The sequence below is a fragment of the Pseudorasbora parva genome, chromosome 16 (assembly GCF_024679245.1).
Source record: "Pseudorasbora parva isolate DD20220531a chromosome 16, ASM2467924v1, whole genome shotgun sequence".
Lineage (NCBI taxonomy): Eukaryota > Metazoa > Chordata > Actinopteri > Cypriniformes > Gobionidae > Pseudorasbora > Pseudorasbora parva.
The window spans coordinates 42666004-42687029 of NC_090187.1; the positions used below are offsets into that span (position 1 = coordinate 42666004).

The window sequence follows — 21026 nt, forward strand, 5'->3', positions numbered from 1 at the left end:
ACTCTGGCGATACAATACGTATCACGATACAGGGGTAACGATACGATACATTGCGATATTGTAAGAGAGGCAATATATTGCGATATTTCTTTTTTGTGTGTTTTTGTTTTTTATAATTTAAAAGAATAAAGAACACAACCATAAGCCTAAAACACGAGACAAAGTATTTTATTTAATTAATACAGTATAATTTATATCACTAATCATATGCAATGTGCAATCTAAGTTGAGGGAAATGTAAAGTGACTGCAGGATTCTTTATGTGTATATGTTTTAAAGGTTCACAGTATAGCAGTGGCTATTTAACAACAGAAAGTGCAGTCCATTTCATGACTGAATGACTGTTTGTTTTATATTTAACACAGTAGCCCCGATCACACAGAACGTGTTTTTGCAGCGAGAGGCGCCTTTTTTGAATGGATTTCGTTTGGCAGAGAGCGTTATGCGCGGTGCTTATGTGCCCTGGGCGCCTCGCGTTTAAACCGCTTGCTGCGCCTCGCGTTTTTGAAGGAGCGCTCCGAGCGCATGAAGTTGAAAAAAAGTCAACTCTGAGTGGAAAAGCGTGCAACATCATCGCGCTTATTTTCTGTTGTCCAATCGAATGAATGAAGCGGCGGGCCTTCCGTTGTGTTGACCGTTACATTGATTTGACTGACAGTACAGGTGATTCGGGGGTTGCCTAGAAACATTAAAGTGCTCTGCTTATTTTTGAATGAGAAAACGCCGACCAAAAAAGGGAGTGCAGTGCGCCTCGCGTTTTCGAACCTGAAAAACGCGTTCTGTGTGATCGGACCCTAAAGCTGTTTTCTATAAAGCAGTCTATTGTATAAAGTGTTATTTCAAGTAACGTCACTGAACTGCAGAGCTGGTGCATCCATATCCACATCGCTATTATCTTTCGTTCTCCTGCCACCGCTGTCAGTTTTGGCGTGTGTTTATTTTGTTACTGAGAGGAAAGCGTGCAGTCTATTCTATCGAAACGCTTCTCAGCAGCGCGGGTGACATCAGGATGTTAAGCGAGCTCTCTGTTTCAATGTGTTTCCCGAGTATTAGATTATAACTTGGCCTATTTTGCAAACAAAATGATTCTTGTCGATTTCCTTAGTGGCTTCTTATTAGCTGAAGCCAACATGAGTCCACACTTCAGCTCTGTATACTGCAGGAGCGGAATAATGCTATCGTCTTGAGAGCGGAGTTTGCTAATGTAAACACTAGCGATGCACGCACTTTTACCTTGTGCTTCTCCGGCTCCGCGTCAGTTATACGTTCTGAGATAACAGCCATCTAGCGGTTGGGTGTTATACAGTCTGTGGTTTAAACCGAACACAAAGCTACGAATCTTGGATGTAAATAAATAAATATATAAATATCGATACAGCGTTTTTGAGAATCGATACAGTATCGCCAAACATAATATCGCGATATTCACGTGTATCGATATTTTCTTACACCCCTAGTGGTAACGCGGCGCTGTTTTCTTCGATTGCACACATTTAAGTGTGTTGAGAGTTATGTTATAATGTTACTCTGTGTGTTTGCTCTGCGGCTGCTGTGAGACACTTGTTCACACTGCAGTGAGAGATCATATTAGGCATGGTAAAACATGTCACTCACAGTAAATCAAGAACACCAGATTTAAACAATGAGACTAACTGTGTTGAGCTGGAGGACAATGATTCGTTTCTGTCCATCAATGATCCAAACAGTTGCTCACCTGTCTAATAAAACTCATCATAGATTAAAGCGGCTTTGGTGTTTCCATGGTTTCCACAAAATGCAACCGGTAACGAGGGTAACGCGGGTGTGATGTCACTGATAGGCGACACACGGTCTGTGTCCTGGTTAAAATCGCTTATTTCTCTGGATTTAAACATTCTTGGAAACATTTGGGATAGTGCAAATACACAAGTCAACAAAATATATAACACTGTTCTAGTGGTTTTTAAGCATTTTAACAACAAAATCTTACATACTGTGCCTTTATATCAAATACAATCCAAAGTTCACCCAAAATGACAAGTCTGTCATATATTCACTCTCATGCTGGTCAAAGCTTGTATGACTTTCTTTCTTTTGTGGGATTAGAGGAGAAGAAGCAGGGCAGAATGTGTGTAAGACGCCATTATTTGGAAAAAGATGCAATGAAGAGTCATACGGCATTAAAATATCTCCACGGCAGAAAGAAAGTCTTACAGGTTTGGAACGACTGAATGAAGGATTTCTGAATGAAAATGATCCCATGATTTACTCTCCCTCTGCACTTTTATGATGGATAGATGCACTCTTATGATAGATAGATGCACTTTTATGATGGACGGATGCACTCTTATGATGGATAGATGCACTTTTATGATGGATAAATGCACTTTTATAATGGATAGATGCACTTTTATGATTCATGAATGCACTTTTATGATGGATAGATGCACTTTTATGATGGATAGATGCACTTTTATAATGGATAGATGCACTTTTATGATTCATGAATGCACTTTTATGATGGATAGATGCACTTTTATGATGGATAAATGCACTTTTATGATGGATAAATGCACTTTTATGATTCATGAATGCACTTTTATGGTGGATAGATGCACTTTTATGATGGATAGATGCACTTTTATGATGGATAGATGCACTTTTATGATGGATAAATGCACTTTTATAATGGATAGATGCACTTTTATGATTCATGAATGCACTTTTATGATGGATAGATGCACTTTTATGATGGATAGATGCACTTTTATAATGGATAGATGCACTTTTATGATTCATGAATGCACTTTTATGATGGATAGATGCACTTTTATGATGGATAAATGCACTTTTATGATGGATAAATGCACTTTTATGATTCATGAATGCACTTTTATGGTGGATAGATGCACTTTTATGATGGATAGATGCACTTTTATGATGGATAGATGCACTTTTATGATTCATGAATGCACTTTTATGATGGATAGATGCACTTTATGATGGATAGATGCACTTTTATGATTCATGAATGCACTTTTATGATGGATAGATGCACTTTTATGATGGATAGATGCACTTTTATGATGGATAGATGCACTTTTATGATGGATAAATGCACTTTTATGATTCATGAATGCACTTTTATGATGGATAGATGCACTTTTATGATTCATGAATGCACTTTTATGATGGATAGATGCACTTTTATGATGGATAGATGCACTTTTATGATGGATAAATGCACTTTTATGATGGATGGATGCACTTGTATAAACGATAGATGCACTTTTATGATGGATAGATGCACTTTTATGATGGATAAATGCACTTTTATGATGGATAAATGCACTTTTATGATTCATGAATGCACTTTTATGGTGGATAGATGCACTTTTATGATGGATAGATGCACTTTTATGATGGATAGATGCACTTTTATGATTCATGAATGCACTTTTATGATGGATAGATGCACTTTATGATGGATAGATGCACTTTTATGATTCATGAATGCACTTTTATGATGGATAGATGCACTTTTATGATGGATAGATGCACTTTTATGATGGATAGATGCACTTTTATGATGGATAAATGCACTTTTATGATTCATGAATGCACTTTTATGATGGATAGATGCACTTTTATGATTCATGAATGCACTTTTATGATGGATAGATGCACTTTTATGATGGATAGATGCACTTTTATGATGGATAAATGCACTTTTATGATGGATGGATGCACTTGTATAAACGATAGATGCACTTTTATGATGGATAGATACACTTTTATGATGGATGGATGCACTTGTATAAACGATAGATGCACTTTTATTGACCTCAAAACAAAAACAGCCATTATAAAGCTTGGAAGAGCCAGGATATTTATTAATTTAACTCCGATTGTGTTCGTCTGAACGATGAATGTCAATTACACCTATAGGATGACTGAAGGGTGAGTAAATCATTGGATTATTTTAATTTTTGGGTGAACTATCTCTTTAACTTCCAGACAGAATGACACGCGCCTCAGGTGAACTACTACAACTCCAGTAATTTGCGTTTAGTTTGAATTACACGAGAGTCTCATATGTTCCGTTGACCCATTAATCGCTTTCATAACACCCACCCAGCTCCCCTCGTCTTCCCTCCTCCCTCATGCACGAGAATAATATGTGCAAAAAAAGAAGCGCGTGCAGAGATCAGAGTCGCGGAATGAGGCGGAACGCGCGCGAGTGAGAGAAGAGGAGATTGGAGAGCTCCTTTCCGCGCGCTTTGATTTGATTACCCGAATCAAATGGATTCCTTTACATGATTTCTTTATAACGCACAGCCAGGATCTGTTTATTAACGAGATTCCCGATGAAGGGTGTGATATTACAGATATGTTTAATGGAAGAGTGCAGTGACACCTGCATTCCGAAGCGCGCGTCTCGTGCTCTGATCGCCGCACAGACTCAGGCTTAATGCGGTGTTTACCTGTGATCAACTATAATGGCGGAGCTGGAAGTTTTGAGAAATATCAGTTTGGAGAAAGGTGAGCCATGCATGCTAATGAAATATCAGTCACAATATTGATTTTTTTTTGTGTGGCATGTTTGCACGTTACCATTGCGCTTGCACTTTAGTCAGTCTAACCAATTTAGATGTCAGATTAAGTCTCATTTGATGCAACTAAACATGAGAAGTGTTACCCGTGTGTTTGTCTCTTTGTGCTGGGCATGAGTTTCAGTGCAGTGTGTGTGAGAGGAGCTGTCCAGGGTTCTGCATCGGAATGCTGTTGCTCTGTGGGAAGCCGCTCCAAAACACGAATCTACAGGCTGTGGATAATTGAATGTTTGCCATTTATTTAGATCCCAAGCTGGGAAACTTAATGCTCTGATGTTATAACTGACGTTCCGTCCTTTTGTGATACTAATTATATTAAAACCATTACGCTCCATCACAAAAAACGTTTCCATCGGCGTTTTGGAGCAGTAAAATGGAATGGGATTTTTACCCCAGCCTTAAAAGCCTTGGTTATTAGAATATGGTTTGTTAATGTTTTTAGGGATCTGGCAGTGATACTAGTATACATAGTAATTATATAAAATGCAATCAAAGATGTATTACTCACATGCTTCTTGACACCGGCCATTCTAATGTCAAAACCAAGGAAATTTAGCTTGTATAGTGAGATTGCTATTATTGCACCAGCCTGAGATGATATGATGCTTAATGTAATGAACCATAAAGGTGTTTATGAAGGAGTGAGCCATTTCTTCAGTGCTTTCCAGATGTTTTTATATCCCAAAGTTACTTAAATAAGACTTTGGCGAAGGATTCTCGTTTATAGTCAATATTATGCCAACAGGTTGCTCTCACACCATTTGTGGGTTCATGTATGTTTTTGACTGCAGTGACTGTTTGCTACTCCCCCGCAAAGAGAAAATAGGTCTTTCATGTACAAAATGTGCTTTTCCTCTCAGATAATGATGATTCACTGCAGTATTCCCTTTATTTTCAGGCCTCATACGTACATCCTATCCTTTCATTTCCTCTCGCCTTATGAAAAAAATAGATTGCATTAACTTTACACTTAAAGTTGTTTAAACATACGTTCTGGAAACTCAAAAATAATTATGCTTTTACTTGTGGATCCAAAATATAATTTTACATCAAGCTGAGCATTAATATTACATAGTAGTGACAAAATCTTGCATAGTTTTAGATAGACAAAAACTTTACCCGGTAAGTTCTTGTTTAATATTTGAAGTTGCTCATACTAAACATTGACATTTTTGTGTAATATTATCTCTTTTTTTATATTCAGTTTTCAACATTTAACAATCAATTTTTTACATTAATAGAAACACCTGTAAAAAAATCAATATACGGAAATTTCAGTCAATTGAATACAGTACATTCTGCCCTATTTTTACTGATTCTTTTAGCTGAAGTCAAGCAAAATAATGCTTAGCAAAAAATAAAGAGAAAATGATGAACGGACAAAAAATGAATGTGCAGTTCACAAAAATACATACCAGCAAGGGTTGGTTGTTAGTTGCTAGCAATTACAGGCAAACAATGATCCTGAAAACTGTCCTGTTACTACAGCTAACAGCATTGGTTTCTTTCAAACACAACAAAACCAATGTTACTCACATACAGAGCAAAAACAACACAAGCTCTGCGTCCGTTTTCAGGCCTTCCCGTTTAGGTCTGTCCTCCACTGGAAAGCTTTTTTAATATTAACGCGGGTCCTGAAGCTCTTGCCTGATCATAACCAGTGATATTCCTCTGATTTCCTTTTCTCTTTTGTAATTTCTCTCAGCCATCTCTCTTTCTACAGTCTTTCATCAAATCTCCCTCTTGCTCACTCTCTCCTCCCCTCTGATGAGTGGACACGCCCCCTACTTCTGATTGGCTCACTCTTTCTCCTCCCCCATCATGAGTGGACACACCCCCTAATGCTGATTGGCTTACTCTCTCTCCTCCCTCATCATTAATGAACACGGCCCCAACTGCTGATTGACTCACTCTCTAAAGCCCCTTTCACACAGCACGTCGGACCCGCAATATTCCCGGAACATTGCCGGGTCGCCTTCTGTGTAAAAGCAACCACGTCCCGGGATTGATTACCGATTTCGACCCGGGTCGGGGACCTAGTAACATTGTGGTATTTGACCCGGGACGAGCGCTGTGTGAACAAAACCCGAAACTAATGCCGCAACGTGTACGTAGTTATCGTGCGACTCCTAGAGCTTGTTTTTTCAATAACACAGCCCTGCAGTGCCAGAAGAGCTTGTTTGTGTTTTAAACGCAGAGAGTGTTCGTATACAAAAGAAACTAAAATTAAACAAGCAGAAATGTGTGCAAACTGGACACAAGTCGAGACCACGGACCTCCTTACTATCCGCGCTGAAGCTGAAATCGCTCGCCATTATACGTCACATCAGGATGTCACGTGTCAACTCGACCCGGGACCGTTAAGCGTTGTGTGTGAAAGCGCACATATTACGGCATTTCGCTGGCAGTGTGACTGGACCAAATCTAGCGCCCCAGGAACAAATGCCGGGTTGTATTATCCGTGTATTTGCCGGAATCGCAGTGTGAAAGGGGCTTAAGTCTTCCTCATCATTAATAAACAGGCCCCCTACTGCTGATTGACTTTCTCTCCTCCCCCATCATGAGTGGACATGCCTCCTACTGCTGATTGGCTGACTCTCTCTCCTCCCCCATCATGAGTTGACACGCCCCCTACTGCTGATTAGCTTACTCTCTCTCCTCCCCCATCATGAGTGGACACGCCTCCTACTTCTGATTGGCTCACTCTCTCTCCTCCCTCATCATTAACGAACACACCCCCTACTACTGATTGGCTCACTCTCTATCATCCCTCATTATTAATAAACACGCCCCTAATGCTGATTGGCTTACTCTCTCTCCTCCCTCATCATTAATGAACACGCCCCCTACTGCTGATTGGCTCACTCTCTCTCCTCCCCCATCATGAGTGGACATGCCCCCTACTGCTGATTGGCTGACTCTCTCTCCTCCCCCATCATGAGTTGACACGCCCCCTACTGCTGATTAGCTTACTCTCTCTCCTCCCTCATCATTAATGAACACGCCCCCTACTGCTGATTGGCTCACTCTCTCTCCTCCCTCATCATTAACGAACACACCCCCTACTTCTGATTGGCTCACTCTCTCTCCTCCCTCATCATTAACGAACACGCCCCCTACTACTGATTGGCTCACTCTCTCTCCTCCCTCATCATTAACGAACACGCCCCCTACTACTGATTGGCTCACTCTCTATCATCCCTCATCATTAATAAACACGCCCCCTAATGCTGATTGGCTTACTCTCTCTCCTCCCTCATCATTAATGAACACGCCCCCTACTACTGATTGGCTAACTCACTCTCATCCCCCATCATGAGTGGACACGCCCCCTACTGCTGATTGGCTAACTCACTCTCATCCCCCATCATGAGTGGACACGCCCCCTACTGCTGATTGGCTAACTCACTCTCATCCCCCATCATGAGTGGACACGCCCCCTACTGCTGATTGCTCACTCACTCTCCTCCCACATCATGATCCACTTTTAACAGCACACTTACTGCACCTTTAATTGTCCATTAACTTGGTATAATAAAAGTAAACTACAAGGTTGTTTTGGGGAGTGCAGTAGCCCCATTGCTGTTTTAAGTAAGCCAGTAGCGAGTTCAAGATAATGGACATGATTTTTCATTTGATGTTAAATGTAGCCATAGGCCGCCCACTCTGTATAACCTAATAGGCTTCAGTTGCACAACAAGCACCATTAGAGCCAAGCTGGAGGTAAATTTCCATTCAATGTGTCTCCATGGCCATTCTTTCTGAAGTGGAGGAGATTAGACAGTTCGCAGGGGTACTCGTTTCTGTTCTGGGAGATATCCCTATCAGCTCTGCTCCATCCTCGTGCTGGTTAAAGGGAAATGGCAAAGGGGAGGGGCTTCCCCAATTGGCTCAATACCTTCCTGAGCATCTCCCCTAACGCCAGCCTTCCTAACTGTGCTTCTTTGATGTCAATACTAGGGAATGCTGTCAGAGCAGCAGTCATGAATATATTAAGATTCTGCACAGTTATTTTTGCTCTGGTGGATTGTGGGGGGGCTCAGTTGGGTTCCTGTTGAAAGTGTGGTGGTGCAGAATGGCAGTAATATCAGCATTGTTTCTAATTAAGACAGAAAATATATGATAAGTGGTTATTTCCTTTGTTTGGATCCACAATTTGGTGCATAGATGTTGGAGATCTCCCTTCTCTCAAGGGAGCCAATAGTGTCCACAAGGGTGCTATCATTGCTCTTTAATTAGTTCCCATATACGCCCACAAGATGTACCTCCAGCTTACCTTGACAGGTTTTCAGATTAATAATAGAAAATAATAAAAATCTGTCTGGAATGTGATGTTTGGCAGTGCAGACTTGCATAAAAAGAGAGAAAGTCATTTTCTTTTCCATTTGACTTTCCTTCTTCCATGGAACAGAGAAGGTGACTTTTTGAAGAATGTACTTTGTATGAATGCTTTTTAAAATATAATTGGAAAAAACAAAACAAATGGAAGTGCTACAAGCTCCAAAATCATAAAAAGCAGCTCAAAAGTGCCAAGTGTCTGTGAAGTTTCAGCTCAAAATAACCCAAAGATAATTTATTATACCATGTTGTAAATGCACATTTTTGAGTGAAAGGAAAAACATGCTCTTTCCATGCATGTATGTTTAAATGCAAATGAGTAAAGTTGTCTTGACTTTAGTAGCTTTAATATGAATATATATTTTTTACTTGAATGCTGCTTTTAATAAGCTGGCGAGGAGATAAACACGGTGGACTGTGAACAGCTCACTGAGGGCGGGGTCTGTGCTAGTAGGGCGGAGTCGGACCCTCTTTATATTAGGTGGCCTTAACTACTATGTACTAACATTGTAATTAATCATTTGATACAGTGCACTTATTGTGTACATCATTTTTTTTACATTGTACTTACATTTAAAAAAATACCTGCTTGTAATTACGTCTGTAGTTACATTTGTAATTACACATTTGGCACTTCCCTTACACCTAACTCTACCCTTAAACTGACCCACACCACCACACCTGACCCTAACTCTACCCTTAAACTGACCCACACCACCACACCTGTCCCTAACTCTACCCTTAAACTGACCCACACCACCACACCTGTCCCTAACTCTACCCTTAAACTGACCCACACCACCACACCTGACCCTAACTCTACCCTTAAACTGACCCACACCACCACACCTGACCCTAACTCTACCCTTAAACTGACCCACACCACCACAACTGACCCTAACTCTACCCTTAAACTGACCCACACCACCACACCTGTCCCTAACTCTACCCTTAAACTGACACACACCACCACACCTGTCTCTAACTCTACCCTTAAACTGACCCACACCACCACACCTGACCCTAACTCTACCCTTAAACTGACCCACACCACCACACCTGACCCTAACACTACCCTTATCTCACCTCAATATCAGCAAAGTTGTTTTGCAATACAATTTGAACACAGTAAGTACATTATACTTATTTTTTGATTTAAGTACATAGTACTTAAGGGCACCTAATATAAAGTGGGGCCGTGGAGTCTGTCAGCAGTCATGGGCGGGGCCTGTGCAATGTCAGTCACATTGCTAGAATCTGTAATGATTTGTGGAGATTAAAAATAGAGAAATGGTTGGATTTTTATCATTATTGGGTGGTTGTGTACACACACTGCCAACACATTTGTGACCCTGGAACACAAAACCTGTCATAAGTCTCACGGGTATATCTGTGGCAATAGCCAACGATACATTGAATGGGTCAAAATTATACGTTTTTCCAATTTATCAAACCATACATCAATGGAAAGCTTGTTTACTTAATTTTCAGATGACGTATTAAACCTTAATTTAAAAAAATCAAAAGCTACACTGATACAGTAATGTGTGTTCAGTTTATGACATGTACTGCACATACTTGAGTCTGGCCACAACACGACAAATAGAAGAGTGAATTAATGCTCACTTTGATATGTCAAGTTTAGACAATTCATTTGTGTCTCTGTACAGACTTCAGAAGATCCCAGCATCAGAAGCAAGTGAATGGTTTATTTTAATGCCGTCCCGGATCGTGTTGGAGAATTATGTTTGTTCGGAGCATTTGATTGTGGATTGCTATTGTAAACGAGGTACAGTGTAATAGAGAATTTGCAAAGAAACTTTTGTTGGAAGATAAAGCAGCCAACCAGAAGTAAATTATTTCATTATGCGTTGTCTGTAATTTTTATTTTATGGATGACGTTTTGAAACACTTACTCTTACTGTACAATACTTACTGTATTGACGTTAGCCAATCATAACAGTATTGCAGTATTTTCCTTTTATCACTGTAAATCTGCTTTAAATCTGTACTGTAAAAAGCTCTATATAAATAAAAGTGACTTAACCGGACAGTCTCTGTTTACTAACAAGCTTTAAAAGAGCCGTCCTTTAAAAGCGTTAAAGGCAGACAGAAGGTCAGAATTAGGATTGAAAATAATCTTTTTTCGGCATATGCTTGTTTTTGTTTTGTTTTTGTGCAAAAAAACTTACCACCAAAAGAAAAAATCCATGTCATGAACTACTTTATATTTTGGGTGGATCTCACAGTCAAAGTTTTCGAGACAGAATTTTCTTTTTTGGTTAAACTATCCCTTTAATAGCAAAGTTGTACAATTTTGAATAATTTAATAGTGCTCTATGTAATGTTTCTCTTGTCAAACCACCCATTTTTAAATTCATACACAGAGAGACCCAACAGTCTGCTTATTCAGGGAAGATAGCGAGTAGAAAACCCAGATTCTCCTGCAAAAAAAACAACAAAAAAGTCAATTTAATCCTTCCCCTTTTCTATCTTCAAAAGAGTCTTTGGAGTCAAGAGAGTTTAAATGCCACATAACAGGCCGTCTGATGGACATATTCCTGCATCTGACCAGCGGTCAGGACACACAGGTCAAAAAGCAGAGCAACGGTTAATACAATTTCATATGTAGATGAATTCATCTTCACTGTGGCATGTGCAGCACAAAAGAGAGGAAGAAGAGTGAGAGAAACAAGGGCTTTGAGAAGTGAAGACGTCGGAGAAATGCATTCATATCGCTACTTATGAGACTGAATGATTTATAGTGGATGTTCAGCGGATATCATGAGGAGTTTTCAATAAATTAGTGGCTTCCCCTCCAGTTCTGCTCTTGTGCTCAATTCACGACATTGGGTTTTAGAGAGATCCACCAATGTTTGGAAGGTAAATCCTTCCTCTTAGGCTTTTCAAAGAGCTCACTTTAGATCTTTCTCATTCTCTACCGCCATATTGACCTATGCTGCAATGGTTTTTATGTCCTTACTACAAAAAGGCCCATCAGATCACACTCAGTTGTACTCGTGTTATGTCATACCATTAATATTATCTGCTTTCTCTTCCATCTCTATTACTTATGCTTCTCACTTAGACCCCCTAGGACAGAAACACATCTGTTCAAAGCCTCACCATCATGCACATTTTCCCCACAACAATACATTAGCCATTCTGTGTAAATCCCTGGGCGGAACTGCTTTTACTGCCACAAAGGTTCAAAGGCTCCGTGTGAATGGCTGGCGTGATAGAAGATAGATGACCAAAGAGAGGGTGGAGTGAGGGGTTCTGGGTAAAGAAGTGGGTGTTAGATGTGGAGAGAGATCTCGGCTCGCAGTCTTAAGGGAAGTGAGCAGGAGAGAGAACTTTAAGGATGACACTCAGTTTCGAGCGGTCACTTTTTTGTTTCAATGGCACGGGACCCTTTTTTGTGACATCAGAGCGCTCGGCCATGGCCAGCGTGGCGTCTCTTTTGGCCCGTCGGTTCTACCATGTTGGAGGCAGCGTGGCGGTGCCACAGAAGTGTCGTTTGGCATATATAGGTGAGACGTTACTTATACGAGCAAGTGTGTGTGTGCAGGGATACACAGCGTCTCATGTCAGTTATCAGCTGATATTATTCTTTTTTTAAATTTTGTAGGTAAAAAATAAATCAGTAATTTTTTAATTGGATATTTAATTGTTCCATCCATCCATCCATCCATTCATCCATCCATCAAAAATTTAATATTTTATTCAATATTAATTATATATTTGAAGTATTTCTGTCCATCCATCTTCCATCCATCCATCCATCCATCCATCCATCCATCCATCCATCCATCCATCCATCCATCCATCCATCCATCCATCCACCCACCCATCCATCCATCCACCCTCCCACCCACCCACCCACCCATCCATCCATCCAAACTTTTAATATTTATTTAATATTTATTATATATTTGAGGTATTTCCATCCATCAATCTGTCCATCCATCATCTAAATATTTTATTCAATATTAATTATATATTTGATAAGTATATTTCTATCTATTTATCCATCCATCCATCCATCCATCCATCCATCCATCCATCTTAATATTTTATTCAAAATTAGTTATATATTTGATAAGTGTTTCTATCTATCCATCTAACTCTCAAAACATTTCATATTTTATTTAAAATTAATTAAATATTTGATAAGTATTTACTTCCATCCATCCAGAAAATATCATAGCATAAAATCATCAGCTTCTGTGTGTGTGTGTGTGTGTGTGTGTGTGTATCCTCATCCACAGATACATAAAACAGACCTCAAAGTCAATTTGTCTTATTGCTCTTTATTGTTTAATGGCTTTCCAGCTGTCAGTTTGGCTGAAATCACTAACCTCCTACTCCCTGCTCTGAGCCTGCATGTTCATTAGAGTGACATTTGTGCGCTTCTGTTTTTACCGCTAAGTTGCATCAGATATGAGAGTCAATTGTAAAAAAGCAAAAAAACGATGCTCTGCCTATTATCACCTTTCAGAAATAGCGTAAGACGTTTTCTCTGGGATTCAGAGCCCAGGAGAGGTGTGAGAATGGCGGCGTGTGCCTGCTATCTACCTGACTGAATGTGTTCGGTGTGAAGCTGACATGGAACAGATGGCTCAAAATGCGGCATTCTCCAACAAATGTAAACACACACCAGCTTTTGGGCTATTTTAAATCTGAGAGCGGTCTCTGCGCTATTAAAGGTGGTTTAGAAACACCAAAGTATTCCCATGACATCCTATTGTGCCCGTTCCTGTCTGTCCCGTTGGAGCTTGGTTAATTAATCAAGAGCAAAAGGAGTTGGATTTTGATGCATGAAAAGAGCTGATAGATGTGAGAGCACATGTATTATCAGATATTTGAGCACAGAGCATGCACAGATATATTGTTGGGTATTTATAGAGCAGACTGTGCACATACACAGTTTAATCTGCTTTATTGGTGTGTGTGACATGTTCCCCATCCAGATCCTCTGCCTCACAGCGCTGTGAACATTATGACAGGCTTGCTAAACCATCACACACACTTGGCTGTGGCTCAGAGTCTTTTATTTCTCTCCTGGTGGAAAGAGCATGGAGCGATATGCGGTTATTGCTTTGGCTGTAATCTAACCTGATCTCTCATGACAATTGTGGTGGCCATCAAGATAACAGTGCTCATGATTAGGGCTTCACAGTTATGGGTTTTTCAGTAGCCGATACTGATGTATCTGGGGCCTCATTTATGAAACTTTCCGTAGATTTCATCCTAAAAGTGTACGTACGCACAAAAGCTAGATTTTGCCTATGCACAATTTTTTTTCAGATTGATAAAATCATGTATACACCAGAACCTGCACAAAAATCCCTTCATAAATCACAGCCAGCAGAAGATTGTGTGTACATCTCCACCCTATCTCACCCCCGAAATAACTATATTTTTTCACCATAGTTTTACTATGCATGACCTCATCTGCAGATAATTTGCATGCATCCACGCAAAACGTCCCCGGTTACGTATGTAACCTTAGTTCCCTGAGAACAGGGAACGAGACGCTGCGTCAGCTGACGCTACGGGGGAACGCCTTCAGCGTGACAGGTGTCTGAAATCGCTATCAAATCACAATCCTACTGACCGTCGGCAGCTGGTGATGTCATCACCGTGCGACCAGGAAGTATAAAAAGGCACCGTGCCAACATGACAACATCCGCTTCGTCTGAAGGGACTGTGGGCAGGCACACCTTGAAGCATGGCCATGTGACGCAGCGTCTCGTTCCCTGTTCTCAGGGAACTAAGGTTACATACGTAACCGGGGACGTTCCCTTTCGAAAGGGAACTCGCGCTGCGTCAGCTGACGCTACGGGGAACGATATACCCACGCCGCCATGCTGAGGGGAGTGCACGCCCCTTACTGGCAGTGAGAACTGCCTGGACGAGTGTTCGCGGAAAGTCTGAACCACTCCCCCTCTAGCCACACAGGCTGCCAGTGACATCATTCCCTACGGTCATAGCCCAAGCTATATGCCTAAGAGAGAACCTAAACAAGTTTTAACTGAGGTTTCCTACTCTCGGCTTGCTCGAGGGCCTGGGACCTACTACTTTCGAAGGAAGGAGTCCCTTAAGGGAATGTGGCTAGGGGACCCGAGGGCGCCACCAGCCGTCACTAATTCGGGAAAACCCTTCACCGAATGCCACCAGGGAGGCCTCACCTGGCATCACTTCTGTGGGACACCCCAGCTTGGCCAACCCTGTCTGTCAAAACAGAGCCTCCGGACATCGCTCTACTCATGAGCATCCAGACTGAGGGACTGCAAAGTGGCAGTGTCCTCCTCAGACCGGAACTCGGAGACGGGAATCCTGGAGAGCAGTACTCAGCTTAGTGCTTCTTACCCTTGCCATCGAGGGGAGTCTCTTCTGCTCGATCCTAGGATCTACTGAGCACATTTATTACAGGGGTGCTCAGGAGGCCTAAAAAAGGCCTATGGACTGATCTACCCGGGAGGCCCCGAGGGGGGCCTGCCCGTCTGATCAGACTCAAGCGGCCGTAAGCTCGCAGACGACCCTCAATGAGGGGAGCTCTTAAGCCAGCTTGGTAGGTAACCCATGCTGTAGGCTAGCCAGTCCCTGTCCTGAAGGGACTGCGCAGCAGAAACGGAGTCTCGTTGTGCTAGGGCATAAGCCCGCCCTTGAGTTATACCGGCGCAGGCCGGGACCCACCGGCGGGCAGCCGCTAGCTGTCAGCCCAAAGCCAGTTATACGTTCCTGTTCCAAGGAACCGTTTCCCCTCCAGGGAGGCCATGAGGCGCCTCCACCCAGCACCGTTAGTGTTAGCTGTTTGCTGTTAAAAGCCGCAGGAAGGTGGCTTTACTGGTTCCTCAGGGGGCTCATGAGGCTATAACGCCAGAAGCCACCCACGCTAATGGCTAGCGTGTCACCGAGACCTTGGTCCGGGAATCCTCCCCCAAAAAGGCCCAAAGAGGCCTGACAGCATAATACACTGGCCTAACGAGCTTCCCAGCTCGGGGCTCACCCTCAGGCGGCCTGCAGGCAGGTGGCTTTACTGGTTCCTCAGGGGGCTCATGAGGCTATAGCGCCAGAAGCCACCCATGCTAATAGCTAGCTTGTCACCGAGACCTGGTCCGGGAATCCCTCCCAAAAAGGCCAAAAGAGGCCTGACAGCATAATACACTGGCCTACCGAGCGTCCCAGCTCGGGGGCTCACCCTCAGGCGGCCTAGAGCGGCCTACTTCCTGTCAGCCAACGTGCAAACTGTTGGGAGCTGTTGTGTTCCCGGGGCTCGCCTCCAGGGAGGCCTGTTTGATGCCTACGTACAGTCCGGTCTTTTTAGGGCGGCCCGGAGAGGCCTATTGCCGAATGGCAGTTCCCTATTAGATTGGTGACATACGGTGCTTATCCGATGGCAAATCCCACCGGAAACCCCGCAGGGCCGGGAAACGATCATAGGACGGCCTGAAGCGGCCCGTCCCTGATAGCAGACTATGCTAGCCGCCTGGCTAGCACCCGCGCACACTGTTGCAAGACCTGGGAACCGGGGCTCACCCTACAGGCGGCCTCAAGCGGCCTAGATCCTGTCAACCAATGGTCGGAACCCTAGGTCACCCCCTCAGGGGACGCCATGTGAGGCGTGCTGAAACTCAGCGAGCCCTTAAAGTCGGGCTGACAGTGGCTGTCTGCTGGCTGATGAGGACTGGGTATCCAGTCACTACCTGGGGACTCATCCCCAGGGAGGCCGTTAGGGGCCTACTTATGACGAGGTTTCTACTGCAACCGACATCGTTGGGGAGAACCCTCCCCGCTCACATGGGCCACGACGTCGGAACTCACCCGCAGGGAGGCCTACTGAGGCCTACCACCTGACCCAGAGTTAACTGCCCGGACTGCCTCGGCTGGCGTCTCCCGCCAGCCAGCCTTCTATAGTCGGTCCGCCCCAGCGGCCCATAGCAGCCTTCTGCGACGGCGCAGTCTCTCAGGCAGCGCCTACCAGCGTGGACCTAAAACACAATGCCCACAGCAGTGCACTCAGCATAAAGCGCCTTGAACCCTCTAAAGCGAGGGGAGTACAACTTACGCCACCTGCCTCCAGGGCGGCCGTCTGGTCGTCCAGCGGTCCGCCGTCCGCGCAAGGGCATCAGCTGTGACAGTGTTTCGACTCCAGGGGAGCATCCTACCAACCGATGCCCTCAGATGGTTGCGAAGTACAGCTCGACCCGAGCCTAAAAGGTGAAGCAGAAGACACAGAGCAAAAAGTGAAAGATATTGAACACACACACACATAACCGGCCATTTCCTGAACCAAGCCGGGGGGCCGCCCAGAAGTGGCGGCCGCACTAGCTCTGGGGGGCGGGGCTAGCAAAACCAGTCTAACTGCGCACCGCGAAGAGACGCCTACCCCGTCCCCACGACCACTGGCTGAGTCGCGATTCATTCTGCTACACACCTTTATGCATTAATAATAACCCCCAAATGCAGAAGGGGGGGGGGGGGGGGGGGCATTGGCCGGACGACCCTACTGCGGGGAGGCCGGGTAGGGATATAAAGCTCCTGCGGGACTACCGACAGGAGCCCGGGGCAACTGCCAGGGCGATATGCCACCGCGAGACGCCACCGTCATCCCATTAACAGCCTAGGCCAACTTGATGCACTAGCATCGGTCTGATAATCCCACACACAACGGCCCTAAACAGGGCTGGGACAGACCTTACTGTAGTTCATGCGCTAGCCTAACCTCACAAATTCATCTAGATATTTCACTAGCAGAGGTGCCAACGCTACCCAGAGGTGGCTACAGCTAAAAACGTTCGCCAGGAGAACATACGTCAGTTTATATCGCCGCTACATGCCCGCGGCATGTGCGGTGGCCTCAACTGCTCATATTACACATATCCAGAAGAGAAACAGCCTTATAAACTACTGTTGCTACACTAGCAAACATACAGCCTACATAAACACACTGTGTTTATACAAAACATCGTTCTAGCCACCTTTACCGGGGAACTACAGGCCCACTGTTACACTTTTCTTCATCTTTTGTAGACAAAATATCCCTCAGGGAAGCATAGAGTCCAAACATACGGCATTAAAAAGAAGAATGTTTGCCCTAAAAGGGGACTCACCCGCTATCTTCAGTGCCTCATCGCTTCATGTAACATGCATGCTTCGGCGCACTAACCTGAGGGTGGGGCGCTTCATTCTCAAACAAGGCCGTTTTTGGAGGCGGCCGCGAAATCCCGCTATTCCCAGAGACGATGCACTGTGTGCGGGCAGAGCACACACCGGCCTGGCAGGCCGTCAGAGTCTCACATCCGCTCATCATCGGCCCGCGCGGCCTGGTGTGAAGCGCGCCCGGGGAGAGAAAAGAACATAACAGAAAAACAAAGGAGGGGACACATTTACATCACTTCCGCGCCCTCGGGGGCGGAGACTCACCACCCCGCTTCCGGCGCTGGAAGCGGCTCTTCTCCCCGATGTCCCTCCTCCTGTTGCGGGTGTCCCGCCTCTTCTGCGTCCTACTCCTCCACGGAGGGGGCGCCCGAGAGGCTACGCTGCTGCGTTGGCCCAATCGATGATCCTCGGACCTCGAAGGGCCAGGGACACCCTCCTGCCTGGGCGCCGCCCCGGACCTCAGCGGAATACACGTTCTATATGCCGCTGAGCGCGCCCTCGCCTCTCTGAACTTTCCCACCACCGCCTCGACGGAGGTGCCGAAAAGCTCAGAGGGCGAGACCGGGGCATCAAGGAGAAAAGCCTTTTCTTTCCCCCCGATGTCCGCCAGGTTCAGCCACAGATGCCTCTCCGTGGCGACCATAGCCTCCATCGACCGTCCGATGGCGACTGCTGTGTGTTTGGCCGCCCGGAGAGAGAGATCCGTGGTGCGGCGCAACTCAGCCATCGCATCAGGGGGTAGGCCCTCCCCCTGATCGAGGTCCCTCAGCAGATCGGCCTGATAGGCCTGCAACACTGCCATTGTGTGCAAGGCCGCCGCCGCCTGACCCGCCGACGTGTATGCCCTGCCGTTAAGACGCGAGGTCGTCTTTAATGGTTTAGACGGCAGGGCTGGAGCTCTTAGTGTTGATGGCCGCCCGGACGCGAGATAGTTCGCGAACGTCTCATCGATGGGCGGCATCGACACATACCCTGCCTCGGCCAATCCCTCGACATCAGCGAAGTTAAACCGCTGATGCCGATGGACTCGCGCCGAGTAGGGTTTCTTCCATGCCCCCACGACCTGCTCGTGAAGGTCGGGGAGGAATGGAAGGCTCCCGGGAGCTGGGCGGCTATGGTCGGGGAGAAACCGATCGCCCAATCTGTCAGGGCGGGCGGCCTCTCCCCTGGCTCTCTGCCACGGCAGCTGAAGTCTCAGCGCCGCGCGCCCCATCACATCGTACAGCTCCCCATACACGGGGCAGGATGGCTGGGAGGATTCAGCCTCAGCTTCATTTTCCTTTTCCCCCTCATCCACAGCCATCCTCTGATCGACCGGAAGAGCATGGGCTGACGACGAGGAGGAGTCTCCATCCGACTCCTCCTCCGTCAGCCTGCTCTCGCGACCTGGCTGATCATCCGCGAGAACTGTACTCTCCAGACGATGAGCCAGGTCCATCTGGGAGCCCCAGGACAGACGGTGCCGCTCAGCCTCAGCTTGAGCGGGACCGCTCCCAGATGCTGGCTCTTCTTCCCTCGAGAAGAAGGCCAGGCGAGAGCGGAGCGTCCTCAACGGAAAACGCTCGCAGTTCGCGCAGGAGGCCCCCTCGAGAACCTCCCGCGCGTGCTCTTCCCCCAGGCAGAGCACACAAAGGGTGTGTGTGTCCTCAGGCGTAAGAAACCTGGGACACGGATCAGCGCACTTCCTGTACGCTCCCTTCACCTTGCGTGTGCACTTCATTCTGACTTTCCAGCGAACCAGACAAAACAGTCCCTGAAGACGAAAGGATGTTGTCATGTTGGCACGGTGCCTTTTTATACTTCCTGGTCGCACGGTGATGACATCACCAGCTGCCGACGGTCAGTAGGATTGTGATTTGATAGCGATTTCAGACACCTGTCACGCTGAAGGCGTTCCCCCGTAGCGTCAGCTGACGCAGCGCGAGTTCCCTTTCGAAAGGGAACCATGTCTAACAGTGTCAATACAAGACATTGAAAAATATTAGATACGGACTATGAGTGTCATTTGTGCGTTACACATTGCATTGCTGAAAATCACTCAATATCCTTTTTATGTTGTTGAATAAATATGTCAAAGTATCCATAATTTTTTTTTTTATAAAATACTTCTCAGATTTGTTTTGGAATAGTTGATTATTTAATTTCCACAGGCCAAATTCTATTTTAATTCAAAATATTTTGTCAATTTTAAACACTTCAAATCAAATAAAATTCATGCAGTTTTGCTGATAATGTGAACATATCGCCATTAATGAAACTGGAACATTAATGTACCCTACACGTCTGGCCTATATCAAAAAGAAAACAGAAAACAGTTTTAAATTGTTCTTACTTCATTACTTTTCTCACTCCAGTAAAAGAGTTCGTACTCTGGGTCAGAGTTTGCGTGCAGATGCGCAAATTTTCCCGTCAAGTTTGTTTTTATAAATGACAACTTATGCGTTGGAAGTGGCGTACGCCACTGTTTTGTGTGTATGACCCCTGGTTGGCTGATGGTAATGCTGATATATGAGATGTTGAGATGTGTTTTTGTCGAACAATGAGAGTACTTTTTGTGCACATGAACCCCCCAAAATAACCACTTTATTTAACAATCTCTTATCTTCAACTTCATTCTACAACCCCAAATCAGAAAAATTTGGGACAGTTTGGAAAACGCAAATAAAAAAAGAAAGTAGTGATTTCTAAATTTACTTTGACTTTTTGGGCTAGTAATGAGGTAAAAGGGTTAAATAATGATGTGATTTGAAACAGGTGATGTCAACAGGTGATTGAAATTATGATTTGGTACAAAAGCAGCATCCAAGAAAGATCTAATCCTTTAGGAGCAAAGATGGGCCGAGGATCGCCAGTTTGCCAACAAATACTTGAGAAAATTATTGAAATGTTTAAAAACAATGTTCCTCAAAGAAAGATAGGAAGAGATTT

At 44.7% G+C, this 21026-nt stretch overlaps 1 protein-coding gene across 5 annotated transcripts in view; it reads left to right on the plus strand.

Moving 5' to 3' along the window:
* plch1 (phospholipase C, eta 1) overlaps positions 1–21026 on the plus strand; it is a 141145-nt gene that overhangs the window by 39454 nt on the left and 80665 nt on the right. The window contains exon 1 of one of the 5 annotated variants that reach the window (XM_067419098.1): positions 4153–4521. The exons of the other annotated variants lie outside the window; for them this stretch is intronic. Coding sequence (XP_067275199.1) covers positions 4479–4521 — 43 coding nt within the window. The 5' untranslated portion in view covers positions 4153–4478. Of the gene's footprint in view, positions 1–4152; positions 4522–21026 lie in introns of those variants that run through there. 5 annotated transcript variants of the gene reach the window in all.